The sequence below is a fragment of the Gymnoscopelus microlampas genome (genome assembly GCF_963454915.1).
Source record: "Gymnoscopelus microlampas genome assembly, chromosome: 13".
Classification (NCBI taxonomy): domain Eukaryota; kingdom Metazoa; phylum Chordata; class Actinopteri; order Myctophiformes; family Myctophidae; genus Gymnoscopelus; species Gymnoscopelus microlampas.
In genome coordinates this window covers 51895634-51920830 of record NC_139950.1, presented here as the reverse complement: position 1 = coordinate 51920830, position 25197 = coordinate 51895634, and the positions used below count along the sequence as shown (strand labels likewise).

At 41.4% G+C, this 25197-nt stretch overlaps 1 protein-coding gene across 2 annotated transcripts in view; it reads left to right on the top strand.

Annotated features, from left to right (window-relative positions):
* The first annotated feature begins 4799 nt into the window (after positions 1–4799).
* Positions 4800–25197, top strand: part of thbs2a (thrombospondin 2a) — a 45176-nt gene continuing 24778 nt past the window's right edge. For both annotated transcript variants that reach the window (XM_084077030.1, XM_084077029.1), the window contains exons 1-8: positions 4800–4974; positions 5990–6061; positions 7577–8133; positions 9098–9182; positions 13577–13776; positions 18315–18455; positions 19025–19118; positions 20804–20974. In XM_084077030.1, coding sequence (XP_083933156.1) covers positions 5995–6061; positions 7577–8133; positions 9098–9182; positions 13577–13776; positions 18315–18455; positions 19025–19118; positions 20804–20974 — 1315 coding nt within the window. In that variant the 5' untranslated portion in view covers positions 4800–4974; positions 5990–5994. The remainder of the gene's footprint in view (positions 4975–5989; positions 6062–7576; positions 8134–9097; positions 9183–13576; positions 13777–18314; positions 18456–19024; positions 19119–20803; positions 20975–25197) is intronic.

The following is a 25197-nucleotide window of genomic DNA, read 5'->3' as shown; positions in this document are numbered from 1 at the left end:
ATGATCGTATGGCCACATGTATCGTATCGTCAACCATGTATCGTGATGAGTATCGTATCGCTATTAAAATGTATCGTTACACCCCTACTCACAACGCATTTCCATGCGACACAGTCGTGCAACAGATGTGGTTAATATGTAACAGAGTACAGCATGGGTCTGAAATGGTTAATATGGAAGTTAATGTGGTTAATATGTAACAGAGTACAGCATGGGTCTGAAGTGGTTAATATGGGTAAAATGGGTCTGAAGGGGTTAATATGGAAGCAACAGGAGTTGCACATGTCACTCTCTCCATTGACCTGCTGTTGAAAGAAAGGTCCAGGTGCCAGATTTCCCTTGAAAACCTCCTTTTCTGCAACACAGCAAACCTTTTTTCTTTCTTTCTTTTTTTTTGTAAAAACACACAAACTGCCATAGAATGAGGTCAGTGTTTGGAGAAAAGAAGTGGAAAGTGAAGTTGTTGATCACCAGAATGACATCCATCATCCCGTCCTGCTCGCGGCTCTCCTCCGGATCCTGGATGTTTCCTCATATTAATAGAGAGGCTCCAAATCTCAGCTCCAATGCAACTGAAGTAGATCTGTACGCTGTGGGTTCATCTGTACGCTGTGGGTTCATCTGTACGCTGTGGGTTCATCCTGCTAGTGCTTTTCCAGAGTTCAAAAATATGTAACTTAAGCAAACGATGGAAAACAAAACTCAGCAAAAATTCTGGGTCATTTTGTCCTCACCTCTTCATCTTTATATACCTATATATATATATACACTCATATATAGGTATATATATATACATTTATATACCTATATATATACTCATATAATGTACATAATGTACCAGATATAGATTGTATATTTCTCACTTTCACTGTGGCTCTGAACCGGGGACTCACTGTCCGTGTGGAACGTGCCTTAACCACTCAGCTATCAGCGCCTCCATTATTATATACCTGTTAATTCTGTTGATATAATGTTAGTACACTGTGACTACATTTATATTTACATCCATTAGAGCTCATACTGTACATAGTGCACAGGGCCAGGTACAGTATACCTGTATTTCCTTCCATTCTGGTATTTTATTCCCACAGTTTACATGCATTACTACCTGTTTACTCTTTTTTGTACTTTTCTTCTTTTTACCCCTGGCTGTATCTCTGTTTCTTTCATAACAGCGGTGTGCTGCCATGACAACAGAAATGTCCCCGTCGGATCAATAAAGATCTATTTATCTATCTTGTAAAGAAATGAGATTCAATGCCTCTCTGTGCTGCAGTAAGCACTCAGCATTCTGCCCTTCAGCTCACAAAGCCTGAGTGAGTCTCAGGATTCAATTAACACTCAAGATTTGTCTTTTGTGCGGTGCCAAAGCTACATTGGTCTTATGTGACACTATTCTCCAGGCTGTTTCATTTAACCAGGTCAAATTATCTCTACTAATACTTTTTTTCAGAATATGTAACTAGTACTCTAGTTTTTAGGGAAATGCCTCCGAATGCGTTTTTCGTCTCCGGTTTGTGTGTTTACTGTGTATTGTAATTTACACATGAAACTCCACTACATCTCTGTTGAAAATATTGTACTTTTACTCCACTACCTTTGTTTGAAAACTTTAGTTACTAGTTACTTTGTAGATTTAGATTGTTATTACATTAACCACTTACTGTAAGTTCTATATATTTCAGCTATTTGAAAATAGCCGATGTACAAGCTCACAACGCGTTGTGAGCTTGTAGACAAAGATTTGCATACATTTTGAAAACTTGAAATGGGGCGTTCTGCATAATGAGTACTTTCACTGTCGGTATATTTTCGGTGAGTCACATCTCGATTTTGTATTTCACCACCTATTTCCTTACCTAGGTAACACACTGTAAGTGTACAGTTGTAACCAATTGGACCCGGGCCGTAACGGTACCTTTGGTTACATTTGTACATTCTCAGTTAGGAATGTAAAGCAGTAGATGCTGAATATCATTTCTGTATTCTAATGCTGTTATTCTAAACAGAACAAAAGGCAGGTCGAGCAGCATACTTTTTACTTGATATTTTATCACTCTTGTCATCTGTGGCAGGTTTTAATGTTATGATCTCTAGTGATTGCATAACATTTCTATCATCACTCAGCAGCATTCTGATGGCTTCATGTTCCTAAACCATTTGTTGGTGTGTCTCTCTCTCTCTCTCTCCTACAGCTTCAGTCAGATAAGTGCTACCAGTTGTTGAAAGGTTACTGCCCCCCATTTGGTCCAAAAACTGTCAGTTCTTGCCCCTTTTTTTTGTTCTCCACCACTTTAAAATCAGTTGCATTCTTCCAAATGACGCACACCATGACTAAGGTGTGCTATAAGACTTGCCTTTGTCCATTCCTCTCTGGAACATCCTCCAGGAATGAGTGAAACTTTGGCAAATCTGTCCAGACACCAAGGCCCTTCCTCGCCAAGCCAAGAGGAAGCATCCAAAATATCTATTAGAGGTCATTTCCATTCCACTATTTCACTGTGTGTAGCCTACAGTACATTACGGACATAGCACTGTGTAGCCTACAGTACATTATTATTATTATTCACTGTGTAGCCTACAGTACATTACGGACATAGCACTGTGTAGCCTACAGTACATTATTATTATTATTCACTGTGTAGCCTACAGTACATTACGGACATAGCACTGTGTAGCCTACAGTACATTATTATTATTATTCACTGTGTAGCCTACAGTACATTACGGACATAGCACTGTGTAGCCTACAGTACATTACGGACATAGCACTGTGTAGCCTACAGTACATTATTATTATTATTCACTGTGTAGCCTACAGTACATTACGGACATAGCACTGTGTAGCCTACAGTACATTATTATTATTATTCACTGTGTAGCCTACAGTACATTACGGACATAGCTGGGATTCTCTTTCTTTGTTTTTCTTCACTTCTTTTACCTCATTGATAGGTAACAATAAATGAATAAAAGCAATTATGTTACACTAATGACAAATGACAAATTATATTTGGACGTACATGGAAGTGTGACTATATGTCATTTGATCCTATGATCATAATGATCATAATGATCCTAATTTGTCATATTTTGTCAACGCACACAGTATGGTTGTCACTGTCAGTGCTCAGACCAAGAGAAAATGCACATCACCACATTACATTATGTAGACTACTCTCTCCATCTCTCCATCTCTCTGTCTCTCCATCTCCCATCTCTCCATCTCTCTGTCTCTCCATCTCCCATCTCTCCATCTCTCCATCTCTCTGTCTCTCCATCTCCCATCTCTCCATCTCTCCATCTCTCTGTCTCTCCATCTCCCACCTCTCTGTCTCCCCATCTCTCCATCTCTCCATCTCTCCATCTCTCTGTCTCTCCATCTCCCATCTCTCCATCTCTCTGTCTCTCCATCTCCCATCTCTCCATCTCTCCATCTCTCTGTCTCTCCATCTCTCCATCTCCCATCTCCCATCTCTCTGTCTCTCCATCTCCCATCTCTCCATCTCCCATCTCCCATCTCTTAATCTCTCTGTCTCTCCATCTCTCCATCTCCCTCCTTGACAGTCAATGACTTTCTGATCCCCACACTCATAGATGGATGAGGGTTTTAGAGTGACCAGGAATGAGAGAATGACCCAATAAATACGGAATTATGATAGATAGATAGATAGGCAGGCAGACAGACAGGCAGACAGACAGACAGACAGACAGACAGACAGACAGACAGGCAGGCAGACAGACAGACAGACAGACAGACAGACAGACAGACAGACAGACAGACAGACAGACAGACAGACAGACAGACAGACAGACAGACAGACAGGCAGGCAGATAGACAGACAGACAGAACTGTATTCATCACACAAGGGACATTCAGTTGTCATGCATGGCAGTAGCTGCTATTTCTAATTTATTCATCCTGATTTATTTTTCATTGCATAATAGCTTCGAGGGCCAAAACTAGCAGAGCTTTGAGCTTGTAGATGTTTATCATGATATTCTCCACTAGCCTAATAAATGAAGCGTTTCACTACAAAGAGGTGAACTAAAGATTTTGATATAGGTGGAGGAGGGGGGGGGGGGAGTGGAAAGTAACTTTGAGGTACTTTTACTGTACTGGATTATTTCCAATATTCAATACTTTTACTTCTACTCCACTGCATCTTAGAGGAAAATATTGTATTTTTACTCCACTACCTTTATTGGAAAATGTACTAGTTACTTTGTAGATTTAGGTTTTTTATTACTGATACATTAACCACTTAAGTTCTATATATATATTTCGCATGGCGACGTGTTGTGAGCTTGTAGATCTGCTATTTTCAAAAGATTTATTTACATTTTGAAAACTTGAAATAGGACATTGTGCATATATGAGTACTTTTACTTTATGTATATTTTGATGCCAATACTTTTTGCACTTTTTTTCTCAAGTAAATTTTGAATTCCGGACTTTTACTTGTAATGTAGTATTTCCACATAGTGGTTGATGCTTTTACTTAAAATGACTTACTAAATAGTACATTTTACACCACTGGGGGGGTGCGGGGGGGCATCGGTATCGGTGTTATTAGGAGGGGGGGGGGGTCAGACTAGAGTGACCATGGATGGAATGAGGGAAAATGACGCCATCAGATCAGAATGATGTCATCCTGTTTCCACAGCGGACCAACCAAACACTGTGAAACCTGATGATGGACAGACTGCTCTCTGCTCCTCTTTATAAGAGGAGGTGAGACAGAGGAGCAGGAGCTCAGTTAGAAGGAGAGAGCTGCTCCCCAGGCAGCCACTAGATCACTGTGTGGATTTAATAGTGATCCGTTACTTTACTGACTGCAGAGTGGATCCTGTTAACCCTTCACACTCACACATAAGAAGAGGAATTGATCTATTTTACTCCGCGGGTTGTTTTCTTCTCTCTGACGGATAAATACAGTTTAAAAAGAAAAAAGACACGTTTTCATCGCAAAGGTAGGCTATTGATCTCTCTCTCTCTCTCTCTCTCTCTCTCTCTCTCTCTCTCTCTCTCTCTCTCTCTCTCTCTCTCTGATAATGTAATATTTATTGCACGTTTTACTGTTTAAACTCTTAATTGGATTAATTTATGCGCTGACTGCCTGGATCCGGCTAGAAATGTATATTTGATTGATTGATTGATTGTTTTTGATTGATTGAATACTGAAGTAGTTTGCAAAGAAAACGCACAGAAAGTGCAGTTCTAAAAAGAATGCTAAAAGGATTAAACCCAATGAAAGCACTATGGCGTTTATTACTGTTATCCGCTGTGTTCACCAATTGAGTATTTAATATTGAATTAGTTCCGATCCGAACCTCTCTCTCCACTGACTCCGAGATGAGGTTCCACAGTCTGTGGTGCTGAAAGGTGACGACACCGGCGAAAATTGGCCAATATGCAGGATTCTTACCTTTTTTCGCACATCGTATCCACAAAGTAAAGGTTTTCTGCTGCTCTCAGATGTTTTACATTTTAGCGGCCAAGAAAATCTAAGCGACGGGTTTAAACCAGCGTTTAAATCACTTATTGAATCAGCCTGTGGCCAGTCAACCCTCGTCCGCTTGCGCTGTACTGCTGCATCCGTAAGATTGCATCGTGAAAACATGGCGCAGGCTGAACTAACAAAGTGATTTAAACGCTTGTTTTAACCCGTCGCTTCGATTCTCTTGAGCGCTAAAATGTAAAACATGTGAGAGCAGGGGGGCTGACCTTTACTTTATGGATACGATGCGTAGAAAAGGTAAGAATCATGCATAATGGCCAATATTAAATAAGTGTCCTCACCTTTCAGTACCCAAGACTGGAACCACCTCATATCTAGCTATGCAGTGGAGGGAGAGGTTCTAACCCTAACCCTATGACAGCAAAGCAGCCTTTAACGTTTCAATGACAATCACAGGCAATTAAAGGAACAATCCTAGTAGTATTATGTGGTCAATGGATAACAACCATTCTTCTTCTGTTTTGAAGGAGAAATGATCCTCAGGAGAGTTCTCTGTCTGCTGCCCATAGTCATTCATTGCCTCCAAGCATTAACTCAAGGTAAACGGAGACCATAATGTATGAAAAAGCAATGTATCTCATTGATGTTATTGTTACAATGAATATTAATATTGTTGTGTTATAATCCATCTTGAAATGGTTACTTTATTTGCCCCACTTTATGCCATTTCAGTAGAACATGTGTAATGGGTTAATTATGAGATATAGCTTATTCATTGTGTTCTCCCAACATTTATTTTCAGTGGTGTAAAGTCACTGAGTACATTTACTCAAGTACTGTACTTAAGTACAATTTTGAGGTACTTTTACTTTACTGGAGTGTTTCCAATTTTCAATACCTTAACTATTACTCCACTACATCTCTGAGGAAAATATTATACATTTACTCCACTACAATTATTTGAAAAATGTAGTTACTAGTTACTTTGCAGATATACATGATTATAATATAAAACATACATTAACCACTTCAGCCCTATTTTATACACAATCGTGGCACGTTGTGAGCTTGTAGATCTGCTATTTTCAAACATTTTAGTACTTTTACTTTTGGTAGGCTACTTTAAGTATATTTTGATGCCAATACTTTTGTACTTTTACTCAAGTAACATTTTGAACACATGCCTTTTACTTGTAGTTTAACGTAGTATTTTCATATTGTGGTATTGCTACTTTTACTCAAGTAAAATATCTCAAGTACTTCTTCCACCACTGTTTATTTTCCCTCCTCTTGTCTGTTAACTCTTAAAGATGTTGTCTGTTAACTCTTAAAGATGTTGTCTGTTAACTCTTAAATATGTTGTCTGTTAACTCTTAAAGATGTTGTCTGTTAACTCTTAAATATGTTGTCTGTTAACTCTTAAAGATGTTGTCTGTTAACTCTTAAAGATGTTGTCTGTTAACTCTTAAAGATGTTGTCTGTTAACTCTTAAATATGTTGTCTGTTAACTCTTAAAGATGTTGTCTGTTAACTCTTAAATATGTTGTCTGTTAACTCTTAAAGATGTTGTCTGTTAACTCTTAAACATGTTGTCTGTTAACTCTTAAACATGTTGTCTGTTAACTCTTAAACATGTTGTCTGTTAACTCTTAAACATGTTGTCTGTTAACTCTTAAACATGTTGTCTGTTAACTCTTAAACATGTTGTCTGTTAACTCTTAAAGATGTGTTTGATAACTCTTAAAGATGTTGTCTGTTAACTCTTAAAGATGTTGTCTGTTAACTCTTAAAGATGTTGTCTGTTAACTCTTAAAGATGTTGTCTGTTAACTCTTAAAGATGTTGTCTGTTAACTCTTAAAGATGTTGTCTGTTAACTCTTAAACATGTTGTCTGTTAACTCTTAAACATGTTGTCTGTTAACTCTTAAACATGTTGTCTGTTAACTCTTAAAGATGTTGTCTGTTAACTCTTAAAGATGTTGTCTGTTAACTCTTAAAGATGTTGTCTGTTAACTCTTAAACATGTTGTCTGTTAACTCTTAAACATGTTGTCTGTTAACTCTTAAAGATGTTGTCTGTTAACTCTTAAACATGTTGTCTGTTAACCCTTAAAGATGGGGAGCAAGAGGACGAGACGGCGTTTGACCTGTTCGAGGTCAGCCACATTACGCGCAGGACTCTGGGGGCCAAACAGTTCCGGGGCCAGAACTCGGACGCGCCCGCGTACCGCTTCATCCGCTTCGACCAGCTTCCCCCCGTGAGCCCCCCCATCATGAAGCAGATCCTCCAGCAGATCCTCAACAACGAGGGCTTCATCTTCTCCGCCAGCATGCGCCAGGACCGCGCCTCCCGCGGCACCCTGCTGGCCTTGGAGGGCCCGGCGGAGGGCCAGCGGCAGTTCGAGATCGTGTCCAACGGGCGGGCCAACTCCCTGGACCTGGTGTACTGGGTGGACGGCTCGCAGAACGTGGTCTCCTTCGAGGACGTGGACCTGTCCGACTCGCAGTGGAAGAACGTCACGCTGCACGTGCACGGCGAGAACGCCCACCTGTACGTGGGCTGTGCTCTGATCGACAGCTTCATCCTGGACGAGCCCTTCTACGAGCACCTGACGGCCCAGGGCAGCCGCATGTTCGTGGCCAAAGGCTCCATCCGCGAGAACCACTTCAGGGTAAGAGAGAGTCGTCCTTTTGATAGGATCACCATAGCAGTGGTTTTCTCATTCTGGGGTCCAGGGACCCCCAGGGGTCTTTGAGAGGTCCCCGGCTAAATTATTCAAAGATAAGAACCAAATGGACCCTTACAGATGTGTAACTCTGAGAGTGTGCAAATGGGGGTCCATTTGGTTCCATTTGCACCCTCTCAGAGTGGTGGTCTAATGCAGTGGTTCTCAACCAGTGGTCCGGGGACCACCAGTGGTCCTTGAGGGGGTTCCAGGTGGTCCCCAGCTAAATGATGGAGAGTTGGTAACCAAGAGTTAAATTATTGTTAAACATCTGCATTACCTAATTTACAAGAAGTCTACACTATTAGAGAATGTAGAAGAATTGTTATTTTGATCAACGTTTGTCTGTTATCTCTCCTCTTGGTACAACACCAATACAGCATGGACAAAACCTTATCCAACAATAACAAATTATTCTAAGTCTTGTGGTCTGAGAGTCTAAATCTCATCAAACGGTCGTCCGTGGCTCAAATAATGGACCTTGATATGAAAAAGGTTGAAACCCACTGGTCTAATGCTATACATACCTATTCAGCATAAACTGGGGGTCCTCGTAATCAAAACGTAATGGAGACCCACTGGTTTATATATAGTCTGCTGGACTATTCATGTAGAAGAGCATTTCAAAGGGTTCAGGAACTTGAGTCTCTGGGTTATTAACTTGTGTGGTCTCCTCCATTGGCACTTGGTTGGACTTTTTAAGAGGCCCCAGTGTTGTCCCCAATCATACGTTGTAGGAAACATGTGTGGCTTTACCTAAGCCTATAATTCACAAGCTTATTTTACAGCACAGGCTCCCAGCCATATACCAACACACACCAACCCCCTTTAAAGTCACCAAAAATAGCAGAAACATAATAGAAAGTGCAACAGCTGTCATAGTGACGAGTCTCTATCATCATGGTTACAGGGATTACTGCAGAACGTGCGTTTCATCTTCGATACGCCACTGGAAGACGTCTTGAAGAGCAGAGACTGTGATGTCACCAAACCAGGTAGGAAGGATTGTCTTTATTTTTGATCATCTATGAAGTTTACATCCATATTCTACCAATAGGAGGCGCTAGAGAGCACACACATTATGTTTCCCACAAAATCTGTGTATTTATGTATTAGATTTGCACGGCCAAGAGCCATGATCCATAACAGCTATAGATCATCTTCCATCTCTGTTTCAATATACAACATTGGTTCTCAAAGTGGGGTCCGGGGACCCCCAGGGGTCCTTGGGGGGGGTACCAGGGGGTCCCCAGCAAAACTAGTTAATATGGCATCACAATCATTTTAACCACTTTAACCATATTTTATACTTTGGCTATTCAAAAATAGCAGATATACAAGCTCAGCTATTTAAAAAAAATCCTGGCACAAGAATAGTTTTTGAGACGGGGGGTCCGTAGCCAAAAAAAAACATCATTGTGGGGGTCCTTGACATGAAAAGGTTTGAAAACCACTTCTATACAATGATGCCATTAGAAAGTAGTTTCACACGAGCGGCGTCTGCGTTTCGTTAAAACAAGTGCTTATCATCGATAGTCCATTGTCTGAATATAGCTCTTTGGTTCATCTTTTAAATGGCTCTGAAACGCTTACAGATTTGATATGTGGCAGAGAGAGATCTCACGGCATTACGTCATGTTTACGGAAACAGCCGTGTGGACGCAGTGGCTTGAGGTCAGCCTTGGTGCTGGTGAACAAAAGGAGAGGCAGATGTTTACGTTTATTTCCACTGGCGGCGACTCCAGGGGTGATGCCCAGGGAAAAGAACATAGAAACCAGAGTAAATACTATACAGCAGACCTTTACACACACACACACACACACACACACACACACACACACACACACACACACACACACACACACACACACACACACACACACACACACACACACACACACACACACACACACACACACACACACACTGAATACTATACAGCAGAGCAGGGAGCCTCCGCTTCCATTTGTATACACACACACACACACACACACACACACACACACACACACACACACACACACACACACACACACACACACACACACACACTCTCTCTCTCTACAGCCAGACTGATGTATTGGTTTGGCCGATATATCGACCATTGTTTGTCATTTTTTGTCGACATCAGTATCAGCAATTATGCAGCCGATGTTTAATGTTGATTTGCAACCACATTAAACCTGACAATTTTAAAGTCATGTCATTATAGGCATGGCTATAATGACATAGGTATTTGTGGGCATGTCATTATAGGCTTTTGAGAAATTCCCCAGAATAGCAGATTTACAAGTTCACAATTGTGCTTGTAGGAAGAAAAAAATCATTTATTCAAATTCATTAGAAGTGATTTTGCACTGTTTTGGCAAAAATATCTGTAAAAACGGCGTGCGTGTGTGTGTGCGTGTGCGCGCGCGCGTGTGTGTGCATGTGCGTGCGTGCGTGTGTGTGTGTGCGCGTGTGTGTGCGTGCATGTGTGTGTGTGTGTGTGTGTGTGTGTGTGTTGCAAGAATGCACGTGTGTGGTTGTGGCATTGCTTGTGCCACAATCAGCTTTCAATTCCATCTGAATGAGCGTATGTATTTAATAAAGGTTTTTTATTTAAAAGCAACAACTGGAAACTGTCTAGACATTGGTACCAGCCAACATACTGCCCCGTTATCAGTTCTAATATTAGAACTTCAGACAAAGTCACACTCATAAAAAGTGTCATGACAGACATTAATGAGAACTAATAAATGATTTTTTAGAAGTCCTCTGACTTTTGTCTTCCGGGAAATACAGGGAACGCTTATCAGTTCGAAGAATGCATAAATACTTTCACAGGAAAAAGCGTGCATGCGTTCACGTGCACACGCACAGTGAAACTCTCCTGAGATTTGAATGGGTCCACCAGACTCAGAAAGAACAAAACCGTAGCCTTGGCTACAGTGGGACCTTTTTGGATTAAAACCGAGTTAGAATGACTTCTTGATTTACAGTCTCTGGGCTCCTATTCATCAACGCCACTTTACATGGCTGCAGATCTCTAATGGGTCTTTACATGGCTGCAGATCTCTAATGGGTCTTTACATGGCTGCAGATCTCTAATGGGTCTTTACATGGCTGCAGATCTCTAATGGGTCTTGGCTGTGGCTCTCCTTTTTGCAAAGACAACACCCATATATGACTATTGGGTTAGGGTTAGGGTTACCCTAACCCTAATCCTCCAATCGCTATGAAAATGCAGTCGTGCATCTACACAGTTTGTTTGCTATTTACGTTTGTTATAATTCAAACTAGTGTCGTGAAACAGAACCAGCTAAAATGAGTAAATATTGCTGAAATATTACAGTTATCCCCTTGGGGATAAAATTAAGATTTATTTAATCTTATAATGGAACATAAAAGCATGATTATGACCCAAACATGTCTAACATGGGATGTCTTGTGCTGGTCCTGTGAGTGGGTTTGGGTTTGTCCACACAGCTGGCAGACACATTATGCTCCGGACGTTTATTTATTTGACAGACAGGACTATTCTTCCACAACTTCCTACTCTAAATGTGCCGTAATGTGAACAGAAGATTCAGGGAATCCTTTTACTCTGACAAACCCCTGGCATAGATTAACCCCGGAATTATACTATTATTGTGAGGAGGATGTGTGGTAATCTGACATGAAACAACACAATCATGTGTTCTTCTCTGTGCCTCAAAGCTGCCTCTCAAAGGCTCCGGAAGCCTCGCATTGTGGGGAAATCTTCTTTCCCCACAATGCTTTGGGGAGATTATCAGATGTCCCTGTGATAACAGATTGTATCAGATTATCAGTCTTTTTATTTATTTTTATTTTTTATCCCACGATTTTTGTAACCCTTATTTTTCACCCGGTGCCAATTTTCTAAGTGATCCTCGGCACTACACTCCCCTCTCCAGCCTAGGGAGGCCAGGGCCGAGCTCATGCCTCCTTCAATGCATGAGAGCCAACTGACCTTCTTGTCACCTGACAGGAGGGAGTTTCCCTGGTTGGACGTAGCGCGTGGAAGGAACACGTTATTCCAACCAGTTCCTTTCCCCTCCATCAGGCACCCCGGCTGTCATGGGGGAGGAGTTTAGTGACCAGGATTACTACATGTTTTTGTGAGGGTATCAACTACCCTGAGAGACACAGGGAGAACAGATTATCAGTCTTCTATCAGATTATCAGATGTCCTCATGATAACAGAACGGAATGGGATTCAGGTTAAAAATCTGTGGCCGTTTAAGTAGAGCAGATTGTGTGCTGCATTCCAATCCCAGTGAACCCAGACTGGATCACCAGGGATTCCACTGTGTTTATGTCTAGAAGATGCTATCTCTAGTGCCTGGGCCTGACCCCGTGCTTGGCTCCTGGTTGAAAAGGCAGCGGGCCCACCATGCAGTGAGAGGCTGATGCAGCGTGTCTCTGTGTGTTTACATGACAGACAGCTCAGTTCAGGCTCACAGGGATAAGCGTATAGAATGATTTGCTGAAAGGACGAGGGCAACGGATCGGCTTCTTTGGCTCCGCTTAAATCCATCTGGGAACGTCAAGGCGCTCTCCAGCTTGTTAAGCGCGTATTAGAAGTGCCCACTCATCTCAAAGGTCATGGATCCATGGAAAGGATTTATGACAATAGTGTGTTTTTCTCATCACGCAAGGAGACGCACATTTCTATTTTGAGTACCCCCCCCCCCCACCCATCAAACAACCCCCACCCGAGTCCCTCTCTGGTGGAGAGATTAACGGCCGAAGTGAAGACGTTTCAAATCGAATACTGCTGAATGAACATCTGTTTTTTAGAGACAAAAATAAGTGCTTCTCGCCACCACATTGTTTTAGCCCAGTTATTGGGAAATGGGAAGTCACACAGCTTTGTGAAACAGGTTCCCTGTGTTTTAGATCACTGAGCCTCTCAAGTAGGTTTCCCCCCATTTATACAGTGACCAGACGGCAGGGATTGCCCTGCTTTGATGCCGGTGTGCCCCGAGTCCAGACAAATATCTCTAAAACACTTAAATGTCACTCACTAACACATTGCCCTGGTTTCTGCCACAGATACACTTTGAGTGCTTTACGTAAACATAGTGTTCTGTTGAAAGGTGCAGTACTAGGTGCAGTCACTAGGTGTGCTACTGCAAGTGTTAACATCATTTTCCATCATCCTGATGAAAACACCAGGCGAAAATAAAAAATAGAAATTCAAAAAGAAAGAAATTGTCAAAAGTAGGAAAAATAGCACATCTACAAGCTCTCATTGCGATGCGATGAGAGCTTGTAGATCGGCTATCGGATTTAAGTGATTTTGGGCCCCGGTTTGGGTTTTATGAATAAATATGGTCGCCCAGCCCATTGACCACATGGTTCCTCTGCTGTTTGTCCTTCCAGATGAGGGCAACACGGTGAGCGAGAGCACAGAGGTGGTGGACGTGAGTCCCTCCATCACCACCAACGTCATCGGTCAGAAGACGGGCGAGCCGGGCTCGGACATGTGTGAGCGGTCGTGTGAGGAGCTCAGCACCATGTTCCAGGAGCTCAAAGGTCTCAGGGTGGTCGTCAGTAACCTCATCGATGGGCTGCAGAAAGTGGTAAGTCATGGAAATGGGCAATGTGCTGCTATAACCTATATATATATATATATATATATATATATATATATAAAATATATATAAAAACCTAGTGGTTCTCATACTTTCTAGTGCACCCGTTTCTGTATTTGTATTTCTTTTTATCCACGTATTGTACACTGTTTTATTTTGTTCGGCTTTAATATTCAAAACTCAGGCCAGTCAAAAAAGAATCCAGCGGGCTACAGTAGCTGGCAACTTGTTTTCTATTGGCTAATGTACAGTATATTGGCAATTGGTTGTATTGGAAATACATGATGGCACATACAATATTTAGCTTACCTATCCCTTATGCTCTCTCAGTAAACTCTACTTATGTGTATCGTCTATTTGTGTCTCTGTGTAGTTTCATTCTGAATACTGAACAATAGAATCATCTTTATTGTCACATCACAGTTTACGGTGTAAAGAAGTGAAATTAGTTTTTGTGGAAGCTCCATCATTCTTGTTATTTGTTATTATAAGAGTGTGGGGGGGGGGGAGGGGGGGGCATGGAGAGAATAAATAAAAACACAAACAGAACACGCAAAAAGAAAGATATCTACATATATACACATAGTATAATCCAGCTGGTACAGTATATACATGAGGTTAGACACAAAGGTACTGTAGGTCCATATTGAGTCCAAGAAAAGCCTTACAGTTGTGCTTGAGTCATTCTGCAGTGCAGTGAGCCAGTGTGTAGTAGTGTGTAGTTGTGTGTAGTAGTGTGTAGTTGTGTGTAGTAGTGTGTAATAGTGTGTAGTTGTGTGCCACTGCCAGTATTTAAGGGAGTCCAGTAAGGTTACTAGGTAACCTACAGGTTATTAAGGTTACTAGGTAACCTACAGGTTATTAAGGTTACTAGGTAACCTACAGGTTATTAAGGTTACTAGGTAACCTACAGGTTATTAAGGTTACTAGGTAACCTACAGGTTATTAAGGTTACTAGGTAACCTACAGGTTATTAAGGTTACTAGGTAACCTACAGGTTATTAAGGTTACTAGGTAACCTACAGGTTATTAAGGTTACTAGGTAACCTACAGGTTATTAAGGTTACTAGGTAACCTACAGGTTATTAAGGTTACTAGGTAACCTACAGGTTATTAAGGTTACTAGGTAACCTACATTTACTTTAAAAGCAAACAGTAAAGCCCTATGTATACTTCGCTGTGAGGCGGTGTTCCGCTCTGAAAATAGCCAGATCTACAAGCTCACAATGCGGCGCGAAAGCGACGCCCTGTGAGCTGGTAGATCGGCTATTTTCAGAGCGGGACACCGTTGTAGCATGAAGTATAAACCCAGACTTAAGTAGCAGCAGGAGGACTGTTGAGAGAGTCAGAGGCGATGCCTGAACCTGTTTAAGTCATGCTAGGTCCGTTAGCGGACGGAAGGCTTTTTATGAGATGTAACGTGGGGATGTATAGGAAGTGTTTCCTCTGGTTCTCTGGGCGAATGTCTGGCTGTGTTTAAAAACAGGCCATGTGCTTCCTCCTCTGGGAGCCTCCCAGCAATAAGAGAGAGAGAGAGAGAGAGAGAGAGAGAGAGAGAGAGACTGGGCATGAACCTTGGGAAAAAAAGAAAGAGAAAAAAAAAGAGGCTGTGATGAGAAAGGGTCCCTAAGGCTCTTCAGACCAAGTGGTGTCTCGGATTGTAGCGCTGCACGCTATTACACACACACACACACACACACACACACACACACACACACACACACACACACACACACACACACACACACACACACACACACACACACACACACACACACACACACATGCATACATGCATACACACATACACACTCAAACACGTCAACACACACATGCATGCACAAATACCTGTTCATGCATAAATGCGCAAGCACACAGACAGACAGACAGACAGACACATGTAAACACATGCATACACACATACCTGTGCACGAACACACGCATGCACACACACACGCACGCACGCACGCACGCACGCACGCACGCACGCACGCACGCACGCACGCACGCACGCACGCACGCACGCACACACACACACACACACACACACACACACACACACACACACACACACACACACAGTAGTTCATCCACTGACAGTTCCCAAGTGTTAAGAAAGGCAGCCAGCCAGGTCAGAGGTCATGATGTGATAATAACCAAAGCAACGCTTTGGAACCAGGCCGTTTTCCCACAACCATTACACACACACATGCACACGCACACGCACACACGCACACACACACACACACACGCACGCACGCGCACACACGCACAGAACAAAGTATTTATTAAATATAGTATATCATATAATTAAATATAAAATAAAATAAATCACAGAAACAAATGTTTTGTGGTCATGATTCATCAGGACTCTGGATGTCTTGATTCTAGGCTTAAATTAATTGATATAAATATGTTTGGAAATGTCAATGGGAAAAATGCATTGACTATTTTGAAGTGGAACCAGAAACTAGACGCGTCGCAATTCCGGGGAAATTGCAGAGTGTGGTTGCGCCGACGCCGGTCGCGGGTCGCGGCCGCCGGGACTCGAGGAATACGCCGGGAGGAATAACGTCGGAGGCTGCGCCAATTACATTGTGTCGTCACTCCTGAGATCGCTTGCGTTTCATTTTGAGAGGATTGATCCCCCCAAAAATCATGTTTTTGCATCGAACGGTTACATTTTGCGCATTTGTGGCGCCCCCTATGGGTCAAAGTGGAAATGCTTTTGGGGATTTGTTGATTAAACCACCCTCGACATGTGATTCAAATCTGGGATCGATTGGACGTTTCGTTCGTGATTTTTGGCATTCTTTGTAAAACGGGCCCCTCCCGCTAACTTTGGAAGCCAATTACGGACGAACGGTAAGGACTATCAATATGCCGTTTGGATATATTCATCGCATGGGTCCATAGATCACGTGTACCGATTTGTGTGAGATTTGGAAAAAAATTGAAGGAAAAGGAGCAAAAAGTGTGTTTTGAAGAAAATTCAAAATGGCGGAAAATCTATCCTGACGCAAATGGGCGTAGCCTATATGGGAAGATGCGTCGTGACCCAAGGAATCCAGGGAAAAAGAAATTTTGATTTTACGACCTACGGTTCAAGAGTTATAGGCCAAAAGGTAAAGGGGGCTGTTATAGCGCCACCATGTGGCCGACTGGTGTGATTATTTTCTTAATAATTTTTCAAAAAACTATTAACCTCCCCTCCAAATCTTGTAACTGTAGCCCTTACGGTTTCCGAGAAAAAAATACTTGAATGGGAGTTTTTGCAATTCCCATTAAAGTGGATGGGGAAATTTAATGCAGAAATAAATCAATATCAAAAAATCTATCCTGACGCAAATGGGCGTGGGCTATATGGGGAGATGCGTAGTGACCCAAGGAATCCAGGTGAAAAGACATTTTGATTTTCGGACCTACGGTTCAAGAGTTACAGGCCAAAACGTAAAGGGGGCTGTTATAGCGCCACCATGAGGCCAAATGGTGTGATATTTTTTTCAATAATTTGGGACTTAATTATGAATTATCCCTCCAAATCTGGTAACTCTAGCTCTTACGGTTTCTGAGAAAAAAATACTTGAATTTGAGTTTTTTCACTTTTCCATTAAAGTGGATGGGTGAATTTAATGCACTAATAAATCAATATCAATTAAACTATTTAACCAATCTCTTAGCAAAATACAAGCGCACGATTCCCGATTTAGATGGTCATTTTGATATATGGCACAACATTAGGGGATAAAAACTGTGGGAGGAGATGTGGTTCGAAATATTGTTTATCTTGAAGTGGAATAAAGTGTATAGAGTACTATAGTCTGGTTGCCCTGTTAGGGCAACCACACTAAATAGCCGCTGCTGCTATGCCCTATAATAGAATGCTCATAAGGTTTCCCTTATGCCCTCTTTGACCCATATGAGGCCTTTGTGTTATTTAACTCATACCTGTCTGTTGTTGTCTGTTATTTAACTCATACCTGTCTGTTGTTGTCTGTTATTTAACTCATACCTGTCTGTTGTTGTCTGTTATTTAACTCATACCTGTCTGTTGTTGTCTGTTATTTAACTCATACCTGTCTGTTGTCTGTTATTTAACTCATACCTGTCTGTTGTTGTCTGTTATTTAACTCATACCTGTCTGTTGTTGTCTGTTATTTAACTCATACCTGTCTGTTGTTGTCTGTTATTTAACTCATACCTGTCTGTTGTTGTCTGTTATTTAACTCATACCTGTCTGTTGTCTGTTATTTAACTCATACCTGTCTGTTGTTGTCTGTTATTTAACTCATACCTGTCTGTTGTTGTCTGTTATTTAACTCATACCTGTCTGTTGTTGTCTGTTATTTAACTCATACCTGTCTGTTGTTGTCTGTTATTTAACTCATACCTGTCTGTTGTTGTCTGTTATTTAACTCATACCTGTCTGTTGTTGTCTGTTATTTAACTGCATACCTGTCTGTTGTCTGTTATTTAACTCATACCTGTCTGTTGTTGTCTGTTATTTAACTCATACCTGTCTGTAGACGGAGGAGAACACGGTGATGAAGGAGGCTCTGGGGAAGATGAAGAACTCTAAGGAGAAGAACATGTGTTGGCAGGACGGTCGTCTGTTTGACGATAAGGAGGACTGGGTTGTGGACAGCTGCACCAAATGTACCTGCCAGGTACTGTATATACTGTATATACTGTATATACTGTATATGCCAGGTACTGTATATACTGTATATACTGTACACAACATACAGTACAGGCACCAGTGTTGATTTTGTCGACTAAAACTATGACGAAAAACTTTCTGTGACCTTTTTTCACTGACAAAAACTAAATAAAAACTAAGTTCTAGAGGAGAAGAGATCCAGAAGAACTAAAACACAAGTCATTCTATGTTTGGTTGCGTTCGGGTGTGGCGCTCTGAAAATAGCAGATCTACAAGCTCACAACAAGTTGTGAGCTTGTAGATCTGCTATTTTCAACATGCAACCAAGTGTAAAATCAGCCATTACGACACCATCAAGGCACCGCCAGAATACATTATAGTCAACTAAATCAACTGTAGATTTAGTCGACTACAATCTTATGATATTTAGTCAACTAAAACTAGACTGAACTAAAAAAAATCAGATGATTAAATATGACTTTTTTCAAAAGACGTTTTAGAATGGAATGCTTCTAAAACTAAATCTGAATTTGCTGTCAAAATCATCATTTTTTCTTGTTGTTTTATTGTTGGCAGGAGTCCAAGATAGTGTGCCACCAGATCACATGCCCTCCAGTGGCCTGTGCCAACCCTACGTTTATCGATGGCGAGTGTTGTCCCGTGTGTATGCGTAAGTAGTGAATCTATCTATCTATCTATCTATCTATCTGTCTATCTATCTATCTATCTATCTATCTATCTATCTATCTATCTATCTATCTATCTATCTATCTATCTATCTATCTATCTACCTAAATATCTATCTATCTATCTATCTATCTATCTATCTATCCATCTATCTATCTATCTATCTATCTATCTATCTATCTATCTATCTATCTATCTATCTATCTATCTATCTATCTATCTATCTATCTATCTATCTATCTATCTATCTATCTATCTATCTATCTATCTACCTAAATATCTTAATTTCAGCTTTGTGCAGGGGGTGACCTCTTCAATACATGGCCCTCTATGCTGGAAAATCTATATTCCAATGCATGTTAAGTTTTAATAATGCAGTGTTCTGTTCTAGCCTATTTGTCTTTGTCAGCCAACCAGCATATTTTATTGGTCAAAATTAACCGCCATCCAAAAATGGCAACCGCAGCCTTTTACTGTGTAGATGATGTCATACGATAAACGGACTTAAAATCACCCCGTTTCACTCCACTTAAAACACTTAAAGCCACTGTTTCTCCAGACCTTTACGGGTCCATTTGGTTCCATTTGTACCCTCAGAGTAACCAACTCAGTGACCCTGAGATTGGGAGGTTGGGGTTCGATTCCCCCGGCCGGGTCATATAACCAAAGCCTATAAAATGGGACCCAATGCCAGGGGGTGTAATTACATCATGTGACATAATAGCGTCATGTCTAGGGGGTGTAATTATACATCATGTGACATAATAGCGTCATGTCTAGGGGGTGTAATTATACATCATGTGACATAATAGCGTCATGTCCAGGGGGTGTAATTATACATCATGTGACATAATAGCGTCATGTCTAGGGGGTGTAATTATACATCATGTGACATAATAGCGTCATGTCTAGGGGGTGTAATTATACATCATGTGACATAATAGCGTCATGTAGGCCTGTCACAATTATTACATAATCGACTGATCGCAAAAAAAAGCGAAATGATGGAGAGTTTGTAACCAAATGGACCCTTAGAGATCTTTAACTCTTGAGAGCGTAAAATGAAACCAAATGAACCCTTACGGGTCCATTTGGTTTCATTTTACGCTCTCAAGAGTTAAATGATTGTTAAACGTCTGCATTGCTGAATTTACAGGAAGCAGCCTAACACAATAATTGTGTTAGGCTGCTTCTTGTAAATTAAGTAATTAGAGAATGTAGAAGAATTGTTATTTTGATCAACGTTTGCCTGTTGCCTCTCCTCTTGGTACCAACATCAATACAGCATGGAATTATCCAACGACAACAAAATACTAAGTTTTGGGTCTTTTTGAGAGGATAAACGTGGTTCTGTGGCTCAAATGCAGAATAAATAATGGACCTTGATATGAAAAGGGTTGAAAACCATTGACCTGTGTGTATTGTTGTGTGTGTGTATTGTTGTGTGTGTGTGTATTGTCGTGTGTGTGTGTGTGTGTGTGTGTGTGTGTGTGTGTGTGTGTGTGTGTGTGTGTGTGTGTGTGTGTGTTGTCGTGTGTGTGTGTGTGTGTGTGTGTGTGTGTGTGTGTGTGTGTGTGTGTGTGTGTGTGTGTGTGTGTGTGTGTGTGTGTGTGTGTGTGTGTGTGTGTGTGTGTGTGTGTGTGTGTGTGTGTGTGTGTGTGTGTCCAGCTAAAGACAGTGAGGACGGCTGGTCCCCCTGGTCAGAGTGGACAGAGTGCACGGTGACGTGTGGGACAGGGACCCAGCAGAGGGGCCGGTCATGTGACGCCACCAGTAACCCCTGCCCTGGAGCCTCCATACAGACCCGCAAATGTAGCCTGAGCAAATGTGACAGCCGTGGTGAGTAATATATCCTATAATACATTTCTAAACCCAAAACCCCCAAAAAAAACCTGCCACTGTGTGGGACTAAACACAAAAACAACATATCAATGTCACTAACAAGACACGCCACAACGTGCAGAATTACTACGCGCAGTCTGTAGGCCACTTCATACTGCTCAGCACACATCTGCCCCCTCGCAGCATAATTAATTGTGGCCAACACAAACTCACAACATTAGTCGGCCATGTTGTTCCTTAGCGTCATCGCCGACCACCGCCCAACGAGACCCAAGTGAGGTCAGACAACACACTCCATATTTGGGCATAGCTCCATTGGGAACATCTCCTATTATGGCTTTATATATTATAGGGACCAACAAACACAAAGCACCGCGCAGCGGATAGGGGGGAGGGGCGCGCAGCGCCCCGACCCTCTAGTTACATTACATTACATTACGTTACGTTACGTTACGTTACGTTACGTTACGTTACGTTACGTTACGCTACGCTACGCTACGCTACGCTACGTTACGTTACGTTACGTTACGTTACGTTACGTTACGTTACGTTACGTTACGTTACGTTACGTTACGTTACGTTACGTTACGTTACGTTACGTTACGTTACAGCTTGAAGCTGGATACAGCTTCAAGAAGCCTTGAGCTATGCTAGCTCAGGGCTATGCTAGCTCAGGGCTATGCTCTTGCGCTGGGTAGAGGAGGCGGGCGTATAATTGGGGGCGGCAGTGGCTCAGGGGTAGAGTGGCTGGGTAGAGTGAACTGGAAAACCGCAAGGTTCCCAGTTCGATCCCGGGCTGGGGCGCTCCCCTAGAGTTAGTGTCGAAGTGTCCTTGAGGAAGACGCTGAACCCCTAATTGCTCCCGATGAGCAGGTTGGTGCCTTGCATGGTGTCCTCCGCCATCGGTGTATGAATGTGTGTGTGAATGGGTTAATGGCACAATCAATGTAAAGCGCTTCGGATAGAAGCGCTATATAAATGCACCATTTACCATTTAGAGGAGTGCACCAGCGCGTCTGTACCATAGAAATGCATGGCAGACTGGCGCTGCCAGCCCAAGTCTCAGTGGACAACGGTGCCTTAATGTACTAGCCTGGTAAACCCTCCCTCCGGAAATCTGATTTCCAATGGAAATGAGATTTCCGGAGGGAGGGTTTACCAGGCTATTAATGTACTGCATTGCATTATTTTGTGTTGATTTAGTCGACTAAAACTATGATGAAAAATCCATTCGTCGACCTTTTTTCACTGACGAAAACTAAATAAAAACTAATTTTGTCAACAAATAAAAACTAGACTAAAATGTTGTGACTGATTAGTGGAGAAGAGATCCAGTAGAACAGACATGTCATTTTATGTTTGGTTGCGCTCTGCTGTTGCGCTCTGAAAATAGCAGACCTACAAGCTCACAACGTGTCGCTCTGCGACGCGTTGTGAGCTTGTAGATCTGCTATTTTCAGCATGCAACCAAGTGTAAAATCAGCCATTACGACTCCATCAAGGCACCGCCACAATACATTTTAGTCGACTACATCAACTGTAGATTTAGTCGACTAAAACTAGACAAACACTAAAACATTTCAGATGACTAAAATATGACTAAAACTAAATGGAATTTGATTCAAAAGACTACGACTAAAACTAAATCAAAAATTGCTGTCAAAATCAACAGTACTGTTTTGCACTGCCTACTGTATGGCCGTCTTCATTCAATAAGGTACAGTAACACTGTACTGTGGTTCTTTAGTACTGTTTCAACCCCTTATGATGATATGATCTCCAAAGTATACGTGGGGCTGCCAGTAACAGTGATGTAACGCCAGCAGCTGTTCTTTTTACTGTACGACACAGGGGGATGAAGTAACTCGGTAGAAATGTTGAAAAATACACATCCCTCGGGTGGAGTTCAATTGGAAATGACCTCTTGTTCGGCTTCGTCTTTGCATAACGGAGTTACAAAGTCTCTGCGTTGCTCTCTCTCCGTTCTGACATGTATTTACACAGGATCAGTGGTGGAAAGTAACTAAGTACATTTATTGCCCATCTACGTCGCGATGAGCATGTAGATGGGCAATTTTCAAAATATTTTTATGCATTTGAAAACTTGAAATGGGACATTCTGCATAATGAGTACTTTAACTTTTGGTACTTTAAGTACATTTTGATGGCAAGTACTTTTACTCAAGTACATTTTGAATTCCGGACTTTTACTTGTAACAGGGTATTTCTGTATTGCAGTATTGATAGTTTTACTTAAGTAAAAGATTTGAGTACTTTTTCCACCACTGCACAGGATGCATCTGAAGTGAGTGAGGCGGAATCAGTGTAAGGGTGGGGCCTGTGTGTGTGTGTGTGTGTGTGTGTGTGTGTGTGTGTGTGTGTGTGTGTGTGTGTGTGTGTGTGTGTGTGTGTGTGTGTGTGTGTGTGTGTGTGTGTGTGTGTGTGTGTGTGTGTGTGTGTGTGTGTGTGTCCAGCTGAAGTTGATTCCAGACACACCCCACTTTGCAGAGAGAGTGCTCAAGCGTAACAATGATTCATAGCCTAAGCACTGAATGACACAGCCTTTATGAATTTATTTGTTCTATTATTTCAGTAATGGGCGTGTGGAGGGGCATCATTTGGGGTCCCGGGGGATGGCAATTGCCACCTTCTAGCATTTCCATTTAAAGGAATCAAAAAAACATTGTCACCCCATGGAGACTTGAATTCATGGATATTTTTTTGTTTTTGTCGCATTTCTAAGCCAGCGGACCGTTATTCAGCGGTTCCGGTAGGAGACACAAAGGACTCCTACCGGAACCGCTGCCGGTCATCACATTATTGTTTTAGGAATGAGACAAAAACTAATAAATATCCATGAATTGGCTCCATGGTGTGACTAATAGATAGGGGAAAAAGTCATTTTGGAGGTGAACTATCCCTTTAACCTCAAATGCAGTTATTTTATGCATAATTCTGTACTGCTGAAATCAGATTAATCTGATTTTATATAGTCGATGATCAATCTCAACCCCTATATATATATATATATATATATATATATATATATATATATATATATATATAGTTATATTGTTATAGACAGGTGTTTTCTTGTATGTAAACCATACATCAGTTTTTTTCACTTTCAGCCTGTCCCTATTTTTGCCGATGTCATCATTATAGACGAACATGTTCAAAAGGTTTAATAATGGTGCCTCTGTATCTACCACTCACTGACACTGGCTTTTATTTAATTCAGTGTGGCGTTTTATGAGACATTTTCTCTTCTCTTCTTTCACCGAAATAAACTTGATTAGTGTCTGAGGAGGAATGATGGTTTGTTTTGTACAAAGTGAGGAATGATGGTTTGTTTTGTGCAAAGTGCATTACTCTGACTGGCACGTGTGTGACTGACAGTTTAACCACTGGGAGTTGTTTTGCCCACAATGACATAAATACTGGAGGGAGAGTAGGAACATCTTTCACATGGAGTCACTCTTCTCCCATATCTAACACTCTTCTCCCAATGGAGTCACTCTTCTCCCATATCAAACACTCTTCTCCCATATCAAACACTCTTCTCCCAATGGAGTCACTCTTCTCCCATATCAAACACTCTTCTCCCATATCAAACACTCTTCTCCCATATCAAACACTCTTCTCCCATATCAAACACTCTTCTCCCATATCAAACAATGTTTTCTCTTGTGGTGACGTTTTCATATGTCATGAGTTTACATCCATGTGTCTTCCAGTGGTGGAAAAAGTACTCAAAATTATTTACTAAGTATATGTATCAATACTGCAATGTAGAAATACTTTGTTACAAGTAAAAGGTCGGAATAAAAAATGTACTTGATTAAAAGTACAAAAGTATTGGTATTAAAATGTACTTAGTACCAATATTAAAAGTACTATAAATTGTATACAAATGAAAATGAAAATAGCAGATATACAAAACTTGTAGCGGTTACTGTATGTTTTGTAATAATAATCAAAATCTACAAAGTAGTTAGTAACTAAAGTTGTCAAATAATTGTAGTGGAGTAAAAGTACAATATTTGCCTCTGAGATGTAGTGGAGTAGAAGTAAAAATACTGAAAACTCCAGTAAAGTAAAAAATACCTCAAAATTGTACTTAACACATCGGGTGCCAGCATTTTTTCATAACAACTTACCGTGGGTGCCAGCATTCTCCCCATTGACTGCGCTTTGCTGTTTAAAGTTTCCGCGTGTGT